This window comes from Gymnodraco acuticeps, unplaced genomic scaffold (assembly GCF_902827175.1).
Source record: "Gymnodraco acuticeps unplaced genomic scaffold, fGymAcu1.1, whole genome shotgun sequence".
Taxonomy (NCBI): domain Eukaryota; kingdom Metazoa; phylum Chordata; class Actinopteri; order Perciformes; family Bathydraconidae; genus Gymnodraco; species Gymnodraco acuticeps.
In genome coordinates, this window is record NW_022992152.1 from 200,928 (window position 1) to 224,471 (window position 23,544).

The 23,544-nt window shown below is 40.9% G+C and overlaps 1 protein-coding gene across 5 annotated transcripts in view; it reads left to right on the top strand.

Moving 5' to 3' along the window:
* Positions 1-23,544, top strand: part of LOC117538566 (estrogen-related receptor gamma-like) — a 29,575-nt gene that overhangs the window by 4,010 nt on the left and 2,021 nt on the right. For 2 of the 5 annotated variants that reach the window (XM_034204405.1, XM_034204401.1), the window contains exons 2-7: positions 10,334-10,585; positions 10,682-10,839; positions 12,278-12,394; positions 17,497-17,613; positions 18,383-18,565; positions 23,223-23,492. In XM_034204405.1, coding sequence (XP_034060296.1) covers positions 10,347-10,585; positions 10,682-10,839; positions 12,278-12,394; positions 17,497-17,613; positions 18,383-18,565; positions 23,223-23,492 — 1,084 coding nt within the window. In that variant the 5' untranslated portion in view covers positions 10,334-10,346. Of the gene's footprint in view, positions 1-4,884; positions 5,260-10,333; positions 10,586-10,681; positions 10,840-12,277; positions 12,395-17,496; positions 17,614-18,382; positions 18,566-23,222; positions 23,493-23,544 lie in introns of those variants that run through there. The other 3 variants (XM_034204403.1, XM_034204404.1, XM_034204402.1) reach the window with 3 other exon arrangements.

The window sequence follows — 23,544 nt, forward strand, 5'->3', positions numbered from 1 at the left end:
CTGACTCACTTCCTCCCCAGTGGGACTGTAGGATGGCCTGATAAGTGAAAAGCATTTAAAGACCATTGACCCTGTGAGGATAGCGGCAGCAGGTCCCAGTAGCTCTAAGTGACATTTCTATGGTTACGTAGCTTTAAGCATCTCCCTTTAGGCTTACTAAGGTTTCTGTTGTGTGTGTGTGTGTGTGTGTGTGTGTGTGTGTGTGTGTGTGTGTGTGTGTGTGTGTGTGTGTGTGTGTGTGTGTGTGTGTGTGTGTGTGTGTGTGTGTGTGTGTGTGTGTGTGTGTGTGTGTGTGTGTGTGTGTGTGTGTGTGGTGTGTGTGTGTGTGTGTGTGTGTGTGTGTGTGTGTGTGTGTGTGTGTGTGTGTGTGTGTGTGTGTGTGTGTGTGTGTGTGTGTGTGTGTGTGTGTGTGTGTGTGTGTGTGTGTGTGTGTGTGTGTGTGTGTGTGTGTGTGTGTGTGTGTGTGTGTGTGTGTGTGTGTGTGTGTGTGTGTGTGTGTGTGTGACCTCTGATCCCTTTACAGTGCGCTCCAGATCAATAAAATGAAACTGATCCTTTTCCAATCTGTCTCTCAATACATCATTTAATGTATCACTTCCCTCCCATTCATCTATTTAAAGATACCATGCATAAAGAACACAGCTATTCCATTTCTATATCATATTTCTCTCTATCTTGTTTCCCCATCTTAGTTTCAGCTCCACTTTCTTCCTTTTCTTTACTTTTACTTCCCCCACCACTCCTTTTGTAAACCATTGAAGTGTCTGCGAGGTACTGTGTCACTGCGGCGAGACAGTGGTGTTTGCCCAAAGTGTCAATAGTCTTTCCCTCTGTCTCAGTAATTGATGGATGACTGTGAGTCAGGCATAAACTAAGCAGATTACACTCACTAGAGCTGAGGAGTGATGCTAATGTGTGTGTGTGTGCGTGCGTGCGTGTGCGTGTGTGTGAGTTGGGGGTTGGAGTTGCAGAGTGACTGTCCAGTTTTGGAAGTCAATCCGACAGCCATCCCCAGGGGCAGATTTTTGGTGGGTGTGAGTTTAGGCATGAGTAGAAAGTGATGAACACACACACACACACACACACACACACACACACTCACACACACACAAACAAAGGGTGTCTGCTTCACTGGTACTTTTCCTTTTCTTCAGGGAAAAGGAATCATGTGGTCAATAGCTGGCAGCTGGGCGCTCTGTTACAGGCAGCGTCCCTTCGGATCAGCTATTGAACTCCTGTCTTCGGTTTAAACTCAGCAGTGTAAAAAAAAAGAGTATATTTTGATGCAGCCATGCGTGTTCAATTTCATTTGCTGCATTGAGCTCGTTTCCGTTTCTTGTTATTTCAGGATTTTGCTTTGGTTCATGTCAATGTCCTCTTTGCTCAGTTTACCTGTCATTTGTGCTCTGTGGTTTTTGTTCAGATGTTTTTTATAAGCCATTTAGGTTTTCTATTCCATCTGAATTGTTTAAACAGTCCTTTTATATTTTTTAACTACATTTGTTTTTGACATCCAGCAGAAGGTTTACATTTGTTACAGAAACTCTAAAACTCCTCCTTACTGATTTTGATATTTAAAAATAAAACTAAATATTCACTCAAATATAAAATGATAAAGAAATAAATTCCTTTTTATTTTTGACAACCATAAATCGATTTTAGGATGGATCCAGTTCCAAAATAAACTGATCTCTGGTAAATCTTTACCATGTGCACCATGCTGGTTTAGCGTGTTAGCATGCTAGCATTAGCTAATTAGCAGTAAACACAAAGTAGCCACAGCTGAGGCTATTTAGACAAAAAACAGACTACTTCACAAATGACATGTCTGAAATGAATATGCTGTTTTTTTTAAGGTAACAACACCAATGTCATTACATTTTTTCCTGGACCACGATGGTGGTGGTCAGACACTGTCATCCCTGGAGCCATGTTGCTAGCATAGCTAAACAATTGATTATTTAACTTCATAATCATTATTTGCAGTCCTTATTTGAATTTATTTTGAACTTCTTTGATGATAATTATTCAATCAACAGATTAACTTTAGTGAGTGCAACTTTTGTTCTGTTGTAACATTTATTTTTTATTATTAACATCAACCTTTGACATAGAGCCATTTGAAGTGAAACAAAAAGCTTTTGTACAGTGGTACACAGTAACTAGTAGATTATCAGAAAAAATAAACTACTCGGGTGCGTTCGGGTCAAGTGGCTTGCTCGACGCCACTCTGGCTTGGTTTAAGTGTGCCTTATTGTTGTGGTACGTCTCGAGACCACTCGACCGGTGCCAAGGATAACATCAAGCATTGATAAAATTAGCAATCTCAAGTTTTGATTTCAACCTGAATATATGAAAAGCCCCTCCGCTTTTTGGAGCAAATAAGAGTCCATTGACGGCAGCTGCCAAGCTAAAAGCCACTGAGAGATAAGAACCACTTCACTTGAACGTCAACATTAATTTCCTAAATGGTTTATAAAAGATAATTTCTCAGTGTAGACTAGATAGTGTTTTATGTGATACATTAACTTTAAGAGATTTTATATGATAGTAGCTAAGTGTCTGGCTTTTTGTATTTTGTGGTTGAGATAAATGTATGTAGGCCTACCATTAGAAATCACACTCTCTTTATCTTTTAGGGGTATTTTATTAATGCTCCTTCCTTTATGTTTGCGTGTGTTGCGATCGTGTGTTTGTTTAGACAAGTTAAATGCCTGTGTATGTGGCTGCTGTATTTCTGTTGCCGATCTGTTTCATGTGGTGCGTAATAAGATAAGGACCACTCCATGCAGTCTGCTGTCTGGCCTTTATCTGAGCAGCAGATTAGCGCAGGTGATTTAATTCCTGTGGAGGTTGGTTAGGCAGGGGTCAGGTTGGAGCACAAGCCCAACGTCATGTAGGGAGAGGGGAAAAGACAGGCCGAAACCAAAAAAAAGAGCAGAAATTATAAATTGTATGTGTCCCAAACTCCCTTTGACATCTGTGCGTTTTTGATGCTATTAGTTAACACTATATTCATTGGGGAGTATTGTTCCATCATCCTAAAGACACGGGATGTGTTTTTGAATGAAGAAGTCAAATAATTGAACTTTAAATAGTTTGTGGATCATTTGTGGGATTTACTGGTTTTGAATAGTGAAAACTGTTCCTATGCTTGTACATTGATGAAGAATACTTCATTGCTGTATCATCTTATCGTTATATATTAGTTCAGATACGTTTTATGCACTCCACTTTTTACTGCATAATGTATTCAATGCTCCATGGCAAGCACCCACAGCTACCTCAGGACCTCAGGGTTTACCACCATGATTTGAATTTGACCCATGTCTTCTTCAACAAGGCTGGGGCAGTGTGTATCTGTGCAAACTGCAAAACGTTCTGCATTACAAGGGATTTTTGTTGACATGGGTTTACCTGTGCATCTGCTGTAAGTGGATTAGGGGCGTAGTGACAACACTGCATCTAACCCCAAGCTATTTACTGCAACTTCATTCTTATGGGAGAACTGAGAATATACGTTAGTGGTGATTAACTTAATTACTGTTTTATTATTGTTAGTATTCAAAGTGTTTTCTTATGCTTGCAGGGTTCTTGTCGATCCATCTTGGATCAAATTGTTGAAGTTAAATCAGCACTTCATATGAATTCGGAGAACTTCGTTTTGAAACTTCATAGGATACTGTAACTGACATTTGCAGATTGGATTGCACCTGCTAACCTTTTGCAATGCCAAGTGTTACTTACGCACAGTAAAAGTGTGTGGTGGCAGCAAAATGCAAAACGTATCACGTTAGGCACATAGCCATTGCTGATTAGATCAGATAGATCAAGTACTGCACCAGCAGTAAGTCAGCTAAGGTTACAAACTGTGACCATATGTTCATTCATATCTGTGTGGGAAGAATCTTATTTAATTTAAGCAGTGACTTTGACACTAAAATAGGTGATTTTCCAGGTAATTCTCCAGTTTATATCCAGCATTATGGGATTATATATGTATCTGAGTGTTGTATTAGAGATGTTTTTATTTATCTGAATAGTGGGTCAGATAAAGTGGGTATCAGCTGAATCTTTATCAGTTCATTTGATGCTTGTTTGATCCAACCAAAGAGGCAAGTTTACTAATAAAGCACTTTTCAGCAACAAGGCAATTTAAAGCACTTTACATTAAACATTAAAACCAACAAGAAAAAGAAACACATTCTTAAAGGACAATTGAATACTGTTAAACGTTGTCATTAAAATAACAAATTAAATGCAAAAATCATAATTATTTAAGTGAATTAAAGTCAGAGAAGAAGAGCCAATGTTTTAGAAGTTTGTTTTAGATATGTTGCACATATTAAAATGTAATCAGAAACCCAATGATATTTCCTTTAAATAATAAAAAATCAGAGAAAGAAATAGCAGCCTGTTTTCACATTTAAGAAGCAGCAAACAGATGTTTTACCCTTAATGAATTCCTATAATTGACATTATTAAGTAGATATATATATATTCAAGGTGTCTACCTATTCATTTGATCTAATTTAACAGTTAAAAACATATTTCTAGTAGTGTTTCTTTTATCACAATTCAGTTTATGGAATAACATTCACTGAGGTTTAATGAATTGTTCAATAAAAATAGTAACACAAACACTGCAAAGATCCTTTAACTCTTAACGTATTTGGGGATTTTCACATCCACATATAAAGTTCTTGGCATAGACTGTATATATAAGGGTTCTTTCTAAGAATTCAAACCTAAAACATCCTCTGTTGTCATCTCCACCTGCCCCAGTGAGAGGATGGCTCTCATTGGCTCAGAGGACAGCCAATCAGCTGCCACCCTAGCTTGCTGGGGGAAGGCCATTCAAATGTGTGTGGCTGAGGATTCATGAGGGCCAGCTTCAGCCTGGAGACCCTTGTCACACACAGCCAGCTAGTCACAACAGCCAGGACTTCAAAGGCAGCCAGAGTGTGTGTGAGTGTGAGTGACAGGAAGACACACACGAGTGAGGACAATGAGAGCAGCTGAGGTGTGATACCACAGAAGAGAGGGCAGTAGATGGAGGCAAAGTTTTGAGACATAGCAAAGAGAAAGTGACAAACGGTGCACTGAGACATACAGCTTATAGAACACGGGACGAGATACAGAGAGGAGAGCAGGGAAACAGATATTCACTTTTCTCCCTACAGAGCATGGTTGCAGAGTGCACATGGATTTAGTCGACCTCTACCTCCCAGAGTGTTTCACCTACCACTCTGACACAGAGTAAGTACCTCCACCCTGCACAGCGAGCATAAAGTGTGTCTTAAAAGGAACAATGTGTATTAGCAAACTGAACTAGAATTGTAGAGATAAGGTATGAATGTTGGGACATTGTGTTTTTGTGTGTGGGTGTTTGATATTCAAAAGTGTCTTTTTGCTTGTGTATCTCATTTATATATCTTATATATATATGACTCTACTGTGTGTGCTGCCCAGGTATCACGAGCTGTGTGCCTTTGATTTTCAAGTTGATTTCGATGCTTTAGTCAGTTTCCTTCGTCTGTGTATTTTAAGTATGAATTACTCAGCACACAGTGTTGAATTGTGAGAATTAGGGTCCATCACACTCAAGAAAATCCAGTCTAATGGAGAAGGGATAATACGAGAGGTAAACGTATGGTATTTTACTACAGCATTTTCAATTTTCCTCCACTTTAGGGAACAACCGTTGACTTGCTTTTTTACAATATTTGTTATTACAAAATTACAATTTACTATGTCAGTGTTTCTTTTTGAGGCCATGAACATTTAAAATCATTCTAACGTTTATATCTTCCTTTGAATTAACATGGTGTATACGTTTGCCATTCATTACCAGTTTAAGGCCTACATTTATTTCATCAGACAGCTATTTTCTTAAGTGTTGTCTGTAGAATAGTAATAAACGCTCATCATTTCGAAATTCTTAAGAATTCCTTGTTTCGTGGTGATAATGGTCCAATCCCCAATATTTAGTATGTGGACATTCAGAGAGTTTGGCATTTTGGTCAAAAAATTTCCCAAACTATTTGTAAGATCCGAAACTTGCTGAATTGATTTTCTTGAGTAAGCTTAAGCGTCTTTGTGCTTTGGGAAGGTTTCAATGAGTATTTCCTGGCTGGTGTGGAGGTTTGTTTGCATGCTAACAGTTGTCATTGTTCAGCCTGTTTGTTTATAGTGAGAGGAGGTGGTGAAGACCAGTTTGAGACACCCCGGGACATCCAAGGCTAGTAAAAGTCTTCAGAAAACCGCAGAAAGCCTGTAAAGAAATGTGCGAAGCAGCTGCCTGATTACCCGGGACAGCTTTTTGATTGCCTTACATTTCTGTAATCATAAAAAATCATGTTCATTATCATCACCGCTGCGATTTTATCAGCTGTGTCATAATCACTCTGGCTCTGAGAAAACATCCAGCACTGAGGGTTCCCTATAGCAGAGAAAGATGAGCTTTGCAGACAGACGGCGAGGCTGACAAATGGACGTACAGGCCGGCTGATTGCTGGTGACAGAAAACCAGATGAAGAATGGTAAAAAAAAAGGCAGCGATGGCCACAGATGACCCCCTGTATGGCACGCTATCCATGTTTCCAGAGCCTGCGGGTGCCAGTCTGCAGCCACAGACACCTCATCTCGCTGCTAACAGCTTCACCAAAGCCTGACTAAGGCTCTTACGGCTGGCTTGGGGTGCCACTGATCCCTGCTCATCTCCTACTGGCTCATTAGGACGAAAAAAAAGACACTACTGAGACCCCACTGACCTAAATAAATACTCCTCAGGGTTGTTGTTAGGGCTAAAGGTCAGTCAGTATTTGTGTTTCTTGTTGAAGCGTCACATTTTCGCTTCCCGAAGGCCTGTTTCGCCTTCATTTTCTTGACATCTCTTGGTCACTTCCCTTCCTTTTTTTCCTGTGTTTCCCTTCCCTCCCTGTTTTCTTCTCTCTCCCTCCTCTCCTTCATCCGCTGGGTCATTGTCTGCATTATGACTCTGCTCATTTGAAAGTGAGTGTTGCCGTCTCTCTTTTCTTTCAACACCCCCAGGTTAATGAGCCACAGGCACAACCCCTTTCTTTCTGTCCCTTCCCGGCTTTTTTTCACACTCCCTCTATCTGTCTGACTCTCTTGTAATTTCCTCCCGCCTCTCTTCTTCTTCTTCTTCTCCCTTTCTGTCTCCTTGTCGTTTCACACTGAATTATTCGTCTTTGTTGCCAAGATGCAATTAGAGTTGTTTTGGATACCGGGACACAAAGGGGTAGAAAGGTACAATAACTTTGAATACCCACTGACACACACACACACACACACACACACACACACACACACACACACACACACACATCCTCTCTGATTTATCGCCGCTGTAGAAGCAGCTACCAAACATCTACTGATGGGCTTTTATTAGGAGCGGTAGTTTAGTAATCTGTCAAAGTGAATATTACATCACATCTGATTGCCCAACTCTAATGCCATTTCATTATAAAAGTAAAACAACAGCACGTCCCACCCTCCTCCTTCTCCTCCTTCTCCCTGAGATGCATTATAATGGGGGAGCACAAAGTATATCTCACTCTGCATCTGTCAGAGACTTGACACAGCAATATGGACGCCTGTGATTGATAGCCAATAAGTAAACCAGTGAGTCACTTTAAAAGCAAACTGAAATCTCGTCACTGTACTGTTTTTATAGTCGTCATTGTCAAAGTGGATTGGGTGAGAGATGTCAACGGGGGAGGGGGGCTGTTCAAATGTCTTGTTTATTTCTTATTGAGTTTACTTACTAACCTTAAGAAAAGAGTTTGGTAGTGTTGGGAAAGTTTCAATTCGGGTAGTGAATGCATTGAATCTCAGTTCTGAGATTTTCGACAAAACAAAATGTGTAAAGTTGCACTGATGGATATTTTTGCATCAACAATGGATCAAATAACTTGGTGTAGTGTGGAAACCCCACTGTGAATTATTACCTCCACCTTTTGGTTAAACAACTTTAAGATTTTGATTTACTCTGACTGTTCTTATTGAGGATGATTTAAGTGACACTACAACGTACATCACTGCGCCAATCACAGCAAATCAAAATAGAAGCTATAGTTGCTACGTGTCTGCTGAGTAAGAATGTATATGTTTTCCAAAATGTACGCCATAAAAACCTTATTTAGGGGATAGATTATGCACTGCCCAACACTGGTGAAAACACAAATGTTAATTTGATCACCCATTTCAGACAGCAGATGCCAAGATTACATTGCATTGACTGTATGTTATATTGCCACATTTGCTTATTTTTTACTGTAGAAACACCTACTGTTAGGTCCTTTGGTGTTTTAACTTGTTGTCAGTGTGTCTCTTGTGGGTTTGTAGACGTAGAGGGGTCAATAGCGCGTGCCCATGGTTTACCCTGGAGGTGGTTAATCGCAGCCAGTCTTTTTGCCTAGCAAATGACTTGCGGCCGAGCGAACACTGATTTACATGGCAGGAAACAGACTGAGATGGTCTTCCACCTAATCAGGCCCAGATTAGAGTGAGAGGGATGTACAGCTGTGTGTGTGTGTGTGTGTGTGTGTGTGTGTGTGTGTGTGTGTGTGTGTGTGTGTGTGTGTGTGTGTGTGTGTGTGTGTGTGTGTGTGTGTGTGTGTGTGTGTGTGTGTGTGTGTGTGTGTGTGTGTGTGTGTGTGTGTGTGTGTGTGTGTGTGTGTGTGTGTGTGTGTGTGTGTGTGTGTGTGTGTGTGTGTGTGTGTGTGTGTGTGTGTGTGTGTGTGTGTGTGTGTGTGTGTGTGTGTGTGTGTGTGTGTGTGTGTGTGTGGTTTTCTCTGCATGTGGAATTGTGTGAGACGGCATTGGTCTTTTTAAAAGTTGGCCTGGCGACAAACAGTTGCATACCAGTAACGTGTCAGGGTGTTTATGAAGACACTTGCTTTAAAATGTGACTGTGTGTATGTGTGAGTGTGTGCATAGAGCTTTAACATGTTCCTGATCACATGAATCTGAAGTGTGTGTAGAGAAGTGGGAGCCCGTCTATGATTTTTATTTTTACATGCACACACGAACGCCTGACGCCACAATGTGTGTGTGTGTGTGTTCAGCGTGTGTGTGGGAGCGCAGATCACATGCCTGTGAGCCTATTGTACACCTCAGCTGGTTTCAGATGCTTTTTTCTCCTCATCGTGGTGACAGAGAGTCTGTTGTGGTCACATCTCGATCCAATAATAAAGCCATGATACATACTTTAACATGCAGGCATAGTTCTTCTAAAAATAGTCTTTTTTTTTTACAATGCTAGGTCTCTAAAGGCATGTATATTTTTGTCATTAGAAAAATAATCAGATATATGTGAATTGAAAAAGCACAGTATGATGTATTTTAATTAGTATTAATTTGGGGGTTGCCTGTCAATGCTCAACACCCCATAACATGGACTTACACTAAGGACTTCTAGTTATATAATTTCAAAGCATGTGTTCATTTCTCGTTCAATGGATTATTTTTAATGTTGACCTTTAGAGTGATTAGTAACTGAGAGACATATGAGAGAGAAAGATAAAATAAGAAAGCAAAGAAGTTGGCCGCATTTGGATGGTTATAATGATGACGCGGATGATTTCTGGTTTGGCTATTTCCCTATGTTTGCTTAAGCAACCTCCCTCTTTGAAAACAAAGCAGTGTAATGGACAGCAGCTTTGCATGTGTGGGGAATCACAAACGGCTGGCTTAGATAGGGCTGAGATGGATGAACGCATGAAGGGGCGTGGAGATGGAGAGGTAGAGATTTTAAAAGCATCTGGGAAAAAAAAGGTGTAATTGAAATAAATATCTTAAGCTTTTTAGTTTGTTTGGGGTTTCAAAATACATCAATCCATAGATTAATAGTGATAGTTTTTTATCCATAGATTAATAGTGATAGTTTTTTATCCATAGATTAATAGTGATAGTTTTTTGAAAAGTGATGATTTTTTTATTGATGCCTGACTTTATAATAGCCAGTTATTCATATTTATAACAATACAAAGGTGAATCATGATATAAGGGTAACTCGAGAGAGAACTGGAAGGGTACTCAGAGAGCGCAACCAGCTAGGCTAAATGCTAACAAATATAAAGATTGGTGGATGTGTAAGCCCCGTGAATCAGATCTTTTCTAAAATGTTATGGGTTCTTCCTTGACTTATGCTTTACCCTTTCACCAAATTTCATGAACACCATGGTCAGTAGTTTTTCCGTAATCCTACCGAAAAACAAACTGAGACATACCTTCTCTGGTGATATGATCATTTATACCATCATTTAACAATTCTCCAATTGTTCCTTCTCTGCCCTCCTCTTTCCAGCCATTTTGGCAGGATGTCAGTGAGGGGCTTGGACCCCACCTGTCCCCCCACTATAAAGCGTGAGCCCTCCAGCCCCAGCCCCAGCTCTCAGGGCGACGTCAGCCCGCCCCAGCCCAGTCCTGGAAGCACTTCCTCGGACACAAACTCCAGCTACGGAGCCCTGATCAAAGGCCACAACCTCATCAGTGGGCTGGACTCACCAAGCCTCTATGGTCACACAGCAGGGTTGGCCAACAATGGAGGAGCAAACAGGTTGGTGTCTGCATTAAACTGTCCTTTCTCGTTTGAATAGAGGTACTATGAATATCACACACTTGACCCCTTCACTTCCTCTCCACCTCTATCCAGGAGGTTTGTTCAAGAGGAAACCCAAGTGAAGTGTGAATTCATGCTGGGCTCGGTGGCCAAGCGTGTGTGTCTGGTGTGCGGTGACGTTGCCTCGGGCTACCACTATGGTGTGGCCTCCTGTGAAGCCTGCAAGGCCTTTTTCAAGAGGACCATCCAGGGTAAGAGAGAGACAATACAACAAATACATTATTTTAAGATGCATGTTTTTAACGCTTGTTTTATAAATGAGTCTATTTCCCATTGGCTAAAAATATACTACCAACAACTACTTGTTTGTCTTTTCTACTCTTCCAACAATCACTCTGATTGAGAGTTTGAAAGAAAGACTGAATAATAACAGGTATCTAAAAACAAAGTAACCACCGTAGTATTTTTGCACTTTTTACCAACCTTGCTTTCTGGCATGTCCATGACGTCGAAAGGGACAACAGAAAGAAAGAAGAAGGAAAAAACAGAAAGCCATACTTGTCTCCTGGCAAGGTGAAGTGTATTGGCTATTTTTAGCAGGTTTCGCTGTGTTTAATACACCCGCATATACGTGCTAATTTGAGTGGAAAAAGGATATTAGTTGCAGAGTTTATTGTGTATTGCTTATAATGTCTTCCTGCATCATGATAAACTTGTTTTACTAGCAACATGGTACAGATGCACTCATTTGTTTTTGGATAAACAAACCTCATCAGTTAGCTCACAGCTTCCGCCCCCTGCCTTTAACTGCAGAGAGGCTTTAAATAAAGACCTGTTTGCAAACAGCCAATGTGTGGTTAAACTTCCAGTGCATCATGTATATAGTCAACATGTTTGAGTTTAGGCTTTGCAGCTTGAGATAACATATGGGGTTGAATGTGCGCGCATCCGCCTCACTCCTGAAAGCCATTAGTGGCAGCGGCATGCAGTGTGGGTTTATTAAAAGGAGTGTCCTATGATCTGCAGGCTCGCAGCCCAGGTCGAGGACTCGGCAGACTGCGATGTGTTTATGCCTAGAAGTGGGCTACTGTAAATTAGTTCATAGGGCAAACCGGATGAACGGCTGTCGGATCAACTGGTGATGTCTGGCTCATCAGATACTTCCTGTTTCTGATCGAGGATGGCAGCTGAGAGCGCCTGCAACTGGCTAAAAGCCATCAGGCTTAACCCACACTTTTGGCTGCCATGTCTGTTACTCTTAATTAGTTGTTGAAACCATGTGTTTTTGTATGTCATTGAGATTGAAAGTCAACATTTTGAACGATGTGCTTTTAAAAGTGTTTTAGAAACCACAAAACTTCATGTTTTTCTCAGTAATTTGAAGATGCACTAGTTTCCCACCCAGCCTGTGAAACAGTTGTATGTCCTCTTCAGCTTGGCAGGAATTTGTTCAAGTCTGACAGTTTGACTGACTCCCCTAACGTTATAAAAGTACAACAATAAATAGCTGCAGGACTCCTTTAAAATCTCCGGCGGTGACACATTTTCAGCTTTTGAAAAGAGGATTGTGAATCTCATTATGAGAATATTGTCAGAACTTAATCAACAACTATGATTAATTATTACTCCAATGCAATTTCACAAAAAGTATATATTTTGTATTTATCTATCTCTCTTCTTCTCCTCCAGGTAACATTGAATACAGCTGCCCAGCGTCCAATGAATGTGAAATCACCAAGAGAAGAAGGAAATCCTGCCAGGCCTGTCGATTCGTGAAATGTCTGTCTGTGGGCATGTTGAGAGAAGGTCAGCTTTACACAAAAAATCACTTTCACACAACAAAACATTGTTTGAGTTGCTTTTTTTGGGAGTGAGCTGGTAGTCTTGGCAGAAGTTCAAACATCATCCTTTGGAAAGCTAAGACAGAGAAATCGCACCTAAAGATTGAAGGCTAACACTGCTATTTCTATGATGTGAATTCCTGAAAACAATACCCCATAATACCAGCTGAGATTCTCTTAATGTCTCACCTGACAAACCAGCGACGCCATGTACTGTAGTTCTGAAGACTGCAGTGAAACCTAAACCGTCTGACAGTTAAACTTCAGGCCCTTAGTGCCAGCTGTGATGTGTGTAGGACTGTGTATGTGTAGTAAACACAGGACTGAACAATGCATAGCCGTGTCTCTGAGAGGGCTGCTAACTGTTCAATTGTGTCAGTCTTTGCTTCACCAGTGCTCGTCCAAAATAGCTCCTGGAAATCTGCCAGTATGTGTGCAACACTGCTGCAGCTAAGATAATGGAGAGAGTTGTTGCTAGGACTCCTGTGACAAAACTTTGGAAAATTGCAATTGTAGGGACTTCTAAAAGAAAGAGACAAATCAAGATACTTTTTTTTGAAGTAGGGGTAGTAAAGAGTGTATGAATAGTAACCTAACTAACCCAGCCTATGACTTTGTGCTTTCTAATTTGAAAACTTAAATAAAGTTGTATAGACATAAAATAAATCAAACTTCAACAGGCTCTCACAATTCCACATCTTTAGTACAGATACTTTTTATGGTGCAAAACTTCCTTACATATTCCTTAACATATATTAAAAGTATGTAAATATGCAACCAGTCTCACGGCATTTAGTGTAATAGTCACAAAATTAATTTAATCTATTGATTCGTGTTCGCCAACACGATTTTCCCCTCTTTTTTTTTCGTGTTACACAGAACGATTTTAAAAGCAATGTATTTCTATTGGTAGTATGTTTCGTGCCTGCACCACGTATTTTTGTCCGGTCGGGTCTTGGAAGACCGAAATCTGTGGGGTTCATAAAAACATTTTCTTACTCAATATCAAATCACGATTATTGTTTTTATTTTAAATCGTATAATGTCTGACTTTTTTTGCCGTCCGCGAGGAAAATAAATGGGGCTCAGAGCTTCAGAATACTGAAATCTGTATTTTTTAAATCTTTTTTTCCTTCTAATTTGTTATTATTTACATTGCTTTTAAAATCGTTCTGTGTGACACGAAAAAAATGGGGAAATCGTGTTGGTGAACACGAATCAATAGATTAATTTTGTGACTATAACACGAAATGCCGTGAGACTGGGTTGAAATATGGTGGTGACAGACGTACTACACAGAGAATCTGTGACAGTGGTCAGGTGCTCCTTTAGTCTTACAGTGCGCCAGTCTGATGACATAGCGTCCAGATTTAGAAGTGACTCAAAAAGGAAAACATTAGCGACCTCCTACTGTAACGGATAGGCTACTGCTGCATGCAGTGTCGGGCCAATAGATGATAAAAAGAGTGGAGAGCAGATAAAACATACGTGTTTGTCTCTTTGTCCATGGTGGGTACAGTTCTAGGGTAGAAGAATAGTAACTAAAGCATTTAAGTGTACACCATTTAATTAATTGAAGAGTTATTGAAGAGGGGGAAAAATGCTTAGGCCTACTAACCGGATGCTAACAATCTCTTAGCAGCTTGTTAGCTCGTTTGCTAACGTGACAATACGTTTACATAATTTATTAAAATGTATAAACTCTTCTCCCCAATTCTTCTTTTGTGAAGAAATGTATATAAGCTACATGTTAGCCACACAAATCTTGAAGTTAAAATGAAGTCAAATGTATCATTAGCCAATACGTTGCTGTTGTTTACATTTTGTATGAGCTAGCACATATGGTAGTGCGTAAGCCATTCCATAGCAGTATTATTAGAAGTGTAATGCTATCATAACTTATAGAAATGTTGTCTAAAACTGTGAAAATAAGATCCAAGGTATTATTGACTTGAATGATTCTTTAATCCCAACTCATCTTAAAACACATAACAGCATCTGTGTATTGCTGCTGTGTGTCTCTGTATAATTTATAGATACACAGATTCATGGCATCTTTACACGCGTATCAGTTTGTGTATATGAGTTTGTTTATCACATGTCAGCCTGCACTCACATTTAAAGGCACACCTCTATGTTTGTGAGTGAGTGTGTGTCTGCCATTTTTCTAAATTAGCTGCTTTTAATAGGGCAAGGGCATCAACAGCATCCCATTCTGCCTCTCAACCCCCTTCTCCTCTTGCCACCCCCTTTTGCTTTCCCTTCCCCCTCGTAAATTCCTCCAGATGCCTTGTGGGATTCCTGGACCTCCGTGAAATGCGAACTGCCCCTCGTAACTCCGATCGTAAGCGCCCTCATAACGCGCTTCATCGTGTCTCGTAATGCCCCTCTTCCCCGAGAGGCCGCAGTAAAGGCTGAGACAGAGGAGCTGTGAGGTTTAATGGGGAGAGTCAGGGCCGTATTAAATACACGGCTAAAAGACATATAGACCAAGGGCAGGATTTGATTAAGCCCTGTTTAGTGTTCAATACTACAGTTGCTGTCACTTCTAAGGGCAGTTAAACATGTATTTTGGCAAAATGTGTGGAATATTTTTAAAATACAGTTCATCATACAGATGTAATTGCTCCTATAAGATATTGCAAGTGGTGCTGTAATACCTCTAAGGTACCTTCTTTGTTTTTCCTGAACCGTGTCGTCCCACTTCCTGCTGCCGGAATTTATTTGGTCCAAGGTGTGTTAATCATCCCATGTTAATCTGTATTCTGAGAAACGCAGAACAGTGGGTTTATGCTGGCTTTTTGCCACCAACTTTCTAAATACTTTTCATTTGAGAAGCAGTGTGCAGGGAATTTAACGTGACAGTGGTTTTATGTACATTTGTCACAATAAAGCGTGGGATTGTTTATACTGAACACATGCTGGTAGTGGCATTAGTGATGGAGTCTGATAGATCTGTCTGGATAAGCGGCTTTGTGTCAGTGTTCCTCATCCTGCTGCTCTGTGACAGTTTTCAAAACCTGTAAAGATTCCCATGTGAAGTTCCAGACACTCTCAAAAGAGGGCTGAGTGATGAGAGCAGGGAAAAATAGATCAATGTCTGAGTACTCTGTGTTTATTGAACTCTAGTGGGCTGTACAGAAGAACAGGGAGGAGGTGAATGTGTGCCTGTTATCCACCAAAGCTATTCTAGGCCTTTTGGTTGTCAGCACATTCCACAGTGAAGAGTTACACTTAACTCTGATGTTGGGTTTGAATAACTGTCAGATCTGAGCACAAACATGAACACAAACGTACCCGTATAAAACAAACTTTTCTGACATATCGAATGACCAACGTTGTTTGATTCAATCCATTGTTCGCCGACAGTTGGTATTAGATCAGATGCACAAGTAAGCGCCCTCATCCCTTATCTCATACCTCAGAGTGGCACTTGCCAAGGGACCAGGGTAGTCCACATTTACTATTTGCCCTGGATTACATCATCGGAGGAGGAGGATCAGGGGGGAATGAGTTTACACACCAATCCCTTCTTTAATTCCCCACACATCTTGAGTATGATTTCTTCAATACCACCTACTTACATTTGACACATTATTAGAATAAAAGCTATCTATAATCCATACCTTATAACACTGTTGAACCATAATTTGTGAAGGGAAGTATGTGATATACATTTTTTACAATTGAGCCACAATCAGAGGAGCTGAAAGACAAATCCCTTACTTGAAATATACAAAATGTATTGAGATTAGAAAATATATACATTACTGTAAAAAACACTTTTAAGGAGGTGTGTTTGTGGAGATTTTGCAAGCATCCATTTTGTCACCTTTACTGAAACATATAACAAATATGTCGTGGTGGAAGAGCATGTTAGTTTACAGCAAAGGTCATGAATAAATTTCTCAAACCTTTGCTTCGTTATGAGAGGCCCTTGCTTTCCATCATACCTCAGTTCACGGTACATTAAATAATAAACCTGAAATTCTATAAAAATTGTTGTTAATGTAATGGCTTAACTATAAAATGACACAAAATGGCTTTTCAAACCAATGATGCAAAAATATGAGAACATTGTTCAACCCAACGGCAAATTTCACCTGCCTGATTTAAAGGTTATTTAATGTGGATGTTAATGCATGCTCTCCATAAATATCTGCATAAGTAAGAATAAGTCCAGGAGGAAGCAGGCTCAAAGGGATGAAGTGTCACAGTGAGGTGTCAAGTGGGCAAATAATACCCTCAGAGTGCCATTATAGATCTATCCAGGGTCAATATGGCCTCTGTGTGGACTAGTAACCCAACACCATTACTGAAGGCTCCCTGAGTCACGTTCACTCACTGGACACATTTTCTTTAGAGATACACCTGGTGAATGTTATTCTCAGTTACCCCCCGTGCACACACACTCGGTCACACACTCTTAAATCCCCATCTCTGTGGTGACAAGTCTACCATAATGCTCGTTAAGGTAAGCAGTTGTCATCAGCGGCTCTGAAGTTGTCTGGTGTCGTGTTACAGGATGCGTGCTGCTGTGCCAGCATAAGACATGTTGTGTCCATGTCTCCTTGAGATCTTTGGGACATGGGAGTGGATGATTGGTCGATGGTTGACCGTGTACAATAGCTTTTGATAACTGATTACATGAATGAACGGTAACGCTCCTTTTAGCAACGATAACGAAATACAAAAAAAATGCAATGCAAATATTTTCAAATTCGGCACAAACCACATCTTTTTGGCCATTATTCAAGAATGGATATGCTAATTAGAACAATTTCACAAAATAATTCTAAATGGGTGAAGAGGAGACATTTTCAACAGACAAAGATGTAAACACACAACCTGACTTGTTGGCGCACTGAGTCAGTAATTCTACCTAATCATTAAATTTAAAAAACGAATATATATATTTTTCAATAGTGTTTGAAATATTGAGTACATATCTATTCAGTCCATATGAGTGACTTTAATTAGTGATTTAAAGACAGCCAGTTGTGAATATTGTAATTTGTGTATATATTGAATTGCCTCATGAATGTCCTGTTGTTTGTGTTTCTGAAGGTGTTCGTCTGGACCGGGTTCGAGGCGGCAGACAGAAATACAAAAGAAGAATAGATGCGGAGAACAGCCCGTATCTGCACCCACAGAATGCCTTACCTCAGAAAAGAACATGTAAGTGTAAGAAACAAAAGCTTGCATTAACTGTATTCATTATATTACCCATTAAGAAAGTGACTGTAGAACATAATTGTTGAGTCAATGTTGATGGATTGCTTGATTGTAGATATTAGAGCCTCTGGTTTTATCCGTAATGTGTGTGCAAGTACACATTTCTGTGATGTGATGTTGTCTGTTGCAACACTAAATCATTTTTATAGCTTGTATTTGCTAATGAGTTGGCATCAATCAATGCCAACTTTAGTTTTATAAAGTGAGACGTGAGACTTTTTAATTGGCTGAAATGAACATTGTTACCATGCTTTACATTCTGTCAGGAAATCTGGACCTTTTTCTCAACTTGTAACAACTACTAATTATTCAAATGTTCATTTACATCGGTTCATATTTTGGTCTACAAAATGTCAAAAAAAAGGGGGAAATGTCCATCCTGAGGCAATTGCTTTATATTAGCTCATTTAACTGAGTAAAGCAGAACATTATCCACATTTGAGAGGCTAAAAATTACATTTTCTACAATTTTTGTTTCAAAGATTACTCAGTTATAAAAGTAGATATGTTTTCTGTCAATAGTTATCAATAAGTGGCCTAAATGTTGCAGCTCTAGAGTAAAGTAACACAATCTTAATTTGAAAACTCATAGTTTTTACTGGAAAGAGGCAAAACAAAAGTGAATTGAAAAAACAATGTCTGTGTAATCAATATATTGCATTTAATGATAAGTTGGTTATGATCACACAAATGTAACGTATGTTTCCATCTTTCTCAGTCACTGTTGGCGGTGTGGTGGAGAACAAGGTGGTGTCTCTGCTGCTGGTGGCTGAGCCAGAGGGAATCTTCGCCATGCCGGACCCCACGGTGCCCGAGAGCGACATCAAGGCTCTGACCACGCTGTGCGACCTGGCCGACAGAGAGCTGGTGGTGAACATCGGCTGGGCCAAACACATCCCAGGTACCATCAGTCAGGCCGGCAGTTGTTCGCTCACACACTCCACCGCAGACATTAGCTCACATTAAGTCTGTAATCAGATCAGAGGAGGAGATTGTTTTGACTTGTGGTTGCCAAGATGCCCAGAGGACAGAGGGCATGTTGGTGCGGCTGTGTGTTATCTGTCACTTATCCCCTGTGTGTGTGTGTGTGTGTGTGTGTGTGTGTGTGTGTGTGTGTGTGTGTGTGTGTGTGTGTGTGTGTGTGTGTGTGTGTGTGTGTGTGTGTGTGTGTTGTGTGTGTGTGTGTGTGTGTGTGTGTGTGTGTGTGTGTGTGTGTGTGTGTGTGTGTGTGTGTGTGTGTGTGTGTGTGTGTGTGTGTGTGTGTGTGTGTGTGTGTGTGTGTGTGTGTGTGTGTGTGGTGTGTGTGTGTGTGTGTGTGTGTGTGTGTGTGTGTGTGTGTGTGTGTGTGTGTGTGTGTGTGTGTGTGTGTGTGTGTGTGTGTGTGTGTGTGTGTGTGTGTGTCAGCCAGCCATGCCCTTGCTTACCAATGTGCATTCCTAATAAATCAACGTGATGACCAGTGGCTACCTGGAAGTTTTAATTCCTTTCCCCGGGCAGCGGACGCCTATGAATTACGGAAATCCTCCTGACACTTGGACCACACTTAGCTTCTCCTCTGACACAGGAACCGCAGTAGGAACGTTTATTTACCCCCTTTGGATGAGATGATGGAAAGAAGAGGGGAAGTGCATTCTGACAGCTTAGTGGGATTAAAACTGTGGTATGCAGCCATGCTGGTGGTTGTAATCGTATGCGGTGGCAACAGAGGTTTGCAGGTCTGCTTTTGAGACTTGGCTTTGAAAACCGTTACACACACACAAATGAAAAACAGCACCCGGATTTATTCAGAGGCACTTTTCACGGGAGTTGTGTTCTGGGCCACCCTGGGGTGTGAGCTGCTCTCAAATGACAAACTAATGTATGTTTCCATTGACGATTTAACATAGCAGAAGTTGGTGTCTTATTACTATTTAACCATTAGTGCACACCAAGACATACAACAATAATACATTTTATACATTATTTCTTTAGCAGATACCAGTTTTTATATCTCTCATTTTACTATCTCCCACTTTCTCTTCTGTGTATTTTTTCCTCTAATCTACAATTTTCCTTAACTGAAGCCCTGACTGCTTTATCAGATGTGGTTATACACACCCAAAACATCACCAGGGTAACACCTGGGTTTTTTGTTGATGTCCTACCTTTGATATGCTTACAAAACAAACAAAGCAGGTGTGTGTGTGTGTGTGTGTGTGTGTGTGTGTGTGTGTGTGTGTGTGTGTGTGTGTGTGTGTGTGTGTGTGTGTGTGTGTGTGTGTGTGTGTGTGTGTGTGTGTGTGTGTGTGTGTGTGTGTGTGTGTGTGTGTGTCTGTGCGTGCGTGCGTGCGTGTGTGCGTGTTCTTGTATCTCTGCTATATTTGTCCCTGCAAAAAGTGGACATGAAGCAACCATTTGAGCATGTGTTGGTGTTTGGTGTCTCTCATCAGCATTTCCATTGTTTTGTTAGAAGATAAAGACGAGCATCAACCCCCCCAAAACCTCCTTCTCACCCCCCCCCCCCCCCCCCCAGGCTGTGTTGTCTGCCTCTTGTCTCCCATTGTCGGCTCTTTATTGTCAGCGCACGAGACAGACTGAGTCCAACTGATGGGTGTATTTGCAGCCCTCTGCCAGTGGAGGGTATTGCTGGGGGACCGCCCGCACACACAGCAGATTCCCACCTGAGGGGACAGAGAGACAGAAAGCCATGTATTCATCCAAACTGTCAAGCTAATTCTACTCCGAAATGTCACAAACAATGAAGCAAAAGGTGCATTTATGTCAGCCGAGATATGGCACATAAAACAACCCAGTCTCACGGCATTTCGTGTTATAGTCACGAAATGTATCTATTGATTCGTGTTCATCAACACGATTTCCCCAATTTTTTCGTGTCACACAGAACGATTTTAAAAGCAATGTAAATAATAACAAATTGGAAGGAAATAAAAAAAAATACAGATTTCAGTATTCTGACGCAGAACGATTAGAAGCAATGTATTTCTATTGGCAGTATGTTTCGTGTCTGCACAAATAATAACAAATTATAAGGAACAAAAGATTTAAAAAATACAGATTTCAGTACTCTGAAGCTCCCATTTATTTTCCTCACAGACGGCACAAAAAGTCTGACATTATACAATTTAAAATAAAAACAATAATCGTGGCTTGATATTGAGTAAGAAAATGTTTTTATGAACCACACCCACACAGCTTCTGGTCTTCCAAGACCCGACCGGACAAAAATACGTGGTGCAGGCACGAAACATAGGCTACTACCATGCTACTACCAATAGAAATACAATCGTGTTGGGGAACACGAATCAATAGATTACATTTATTTTGTGACTATAACACGAAATGCCGTGAGACTGGGTTGCATAAAAAGGCTTCTTTATTTAGAAAAGAGCAAAGGGTTGTTAAAGACCTGATCAATAGGAGGCTGGCAGTTACTGTTAACTAGTGTCATGTAATTACAGAGAGCTAGATGAGACGAGATACCACTCTAATGCCTGTACAATAAATGTGAAACCGGAGCCGTCAGAAGGTTAGCCTAGCTTAGCATAAATACTGGAAACAGGGGCAACAGCTTCTAAAAAGAAAATGTGCTGTTCTATGTTTGTTTTTATTTATTTAAAGTATGTCTTTGAGTTAGAGTTAGAGGCAAATTATTTGATACTTACCGTTAGAACTATGTTAGCTGTTACAAGGATGTATGCTAAGCTAGGCTAAATGGCTGACGGTAGCTCAACCTAAAAGGAATCTTTCCTTTTTAAATTTAATAGACAGAGAGAAAAACAGAAGGAGAGGGGTAGAGAGGCACATACGACGTTGAGAAAGTGAAAAATTATGTTAAAGAACATTTTGCGTAACTAGAGATGAGAGCACGAGAAAGAAGACCAAAGGAAAAGAAGGGACAAAAGCATAATTTGAGGAACAGGTTTATGAGGTAAAAGACAGCTGGACAAAGAAAGAAAAGTAGCTCAAAGAGACACCACACAGAGATATATTTTCTTAAAAAAAGACTGCCCCCTCCTAGCAGCGTAATGGCCATGTCACATCAGCTCTGGATGAGTGGCAGGCCACACGGGCCCCATCGCTGGGAGAACCAGGGTCCTGGGCAAAGAGGCCCGGCCATCTGAGTTCTTTGCCCAGGGGGAGGTGAGTGTGATGGGGCTACTGTCCTGGCTGCTCCCCCTCCTCTGTGTCCGCTCTTATCAGCGATATTGACGGTGATGTGCTCTGAAGTCTGAGGGCCAGACTGGCATATGAGCTGGCTAAAGACCAACTGCCCTCTTTGCTTTTGGCCTTTTTGAGTCCATGCTTCAAGTTGGCTGTCAAACGTGTACGTGAAAGACGACTGCGGTGTGGCTGGGAGTGTGTTTCTGTTGAAATGATACAACCAACACTAGCTAGAGAAATATCCACAAATGTCATCTCCTTATTGGACTCAATGTCCTTTGCCTCGTCCCTTTAAAACACGCTCTTTTCTTTTTACTGAAGGTTAAACTTGTATTTGTCATTAAAATATATCAATATATTGTCTAAGATTTGATCACACACACACACACACACACACACACACACACACACACACACACACACACACACACACACACACACACACACACACACACACACACACACACACACTCACACAGGTCTCCGTCCCTGATCGATGGTCCGGTGCCAGAATACTGATCCCTATCGACCAATGAAATTGTGCACAGACAGCGTTTCCAATCAATCAGGGAGCGATAGTGGGGAAACGGGCGCCACTCACGTCCCCGTGGTGATTGTAAAGAGCAGTGGATCCTGATAACAATCACCGATGGTGTCAAAAACACAAACGCCCCCCCCTCCTCCCCCTGCTCTGTAAAATCATCTGTTTAATTACAGTAAACGTGCGTGTGAGTGTGTGTATGCAGGTTTATGCGGGGGACGTGAGCAGGTTTAATCATGCTCCTGTGGGGTGTAATTGTCAATCAAGTTGGGTATGTCCCACAGAGTGTAATTAAATGTACCCCCTATTCACTCCCTCTGTCCTTTGTTATGCCCTTTGCAATATGGTCTTCTAATGCAGCAGTCGGTATGATCATTCATATTATTTTACCGAATACAATCTATTATTTAAGCTACAAACAGTCAGACATAAATAGTTTAGGTAGATGCAGCAGGTTGAGGGAATTTGGATACAACACAATAAATAGTTTAGCCAACATCTCTTAAGGATTACACCAGGGATCAAATCATTTCCATTATTAAATTGGGCGACTTGCGAGAGATAGAATAATTTGTGCAGCAGAGGCTCAAATATCCTGACCTATAGTCCCTGTTATCTTGAAAAATATATTCTACAATAACCATAAGCAACTTATCCACATTTTCAATAGACCATAAATGATTATGTAATTGAAAAAGCCTTTTAATAGTAGGATTTGGTCCTAATATGCGTAGTCCCATGCCCAACAACAAACGTTATTGGTAAATAACTTTATTAGTAAACTGACCTTATTTATAATATGCGTCCCTATGCGGAGTGTCCCTTTTTAAAATCTCCCTTTCTCTTGTCTCTCCAGGCTTCCCCTCCCTGTCTCTGGCCGACCAGATGAGTCTGCTGCAGAGTGGCTGGATGGAGATTCTGATCCTTCGAGTGGTGTTTCGCTCGCTGGCCTTGGAGGACAAGCTGGTGTACGCCGAGGACTACATCATGGACGAGGAGCAGTCGAAGCTCGCGGGGCTGCTCGACCTCAACAACGCCATCCTGCAGCTGGTGAAGAAGTATAAAGCCATGGGGCTGGAGAAGGAGGAGTTTGTGGTCCTCAAAGCTATCGCACTCGCTAACTCAGGTAAGGTTACTAGGTTAAGTTTGTCAATACAGAAATTAGGCCCATGTTTAGC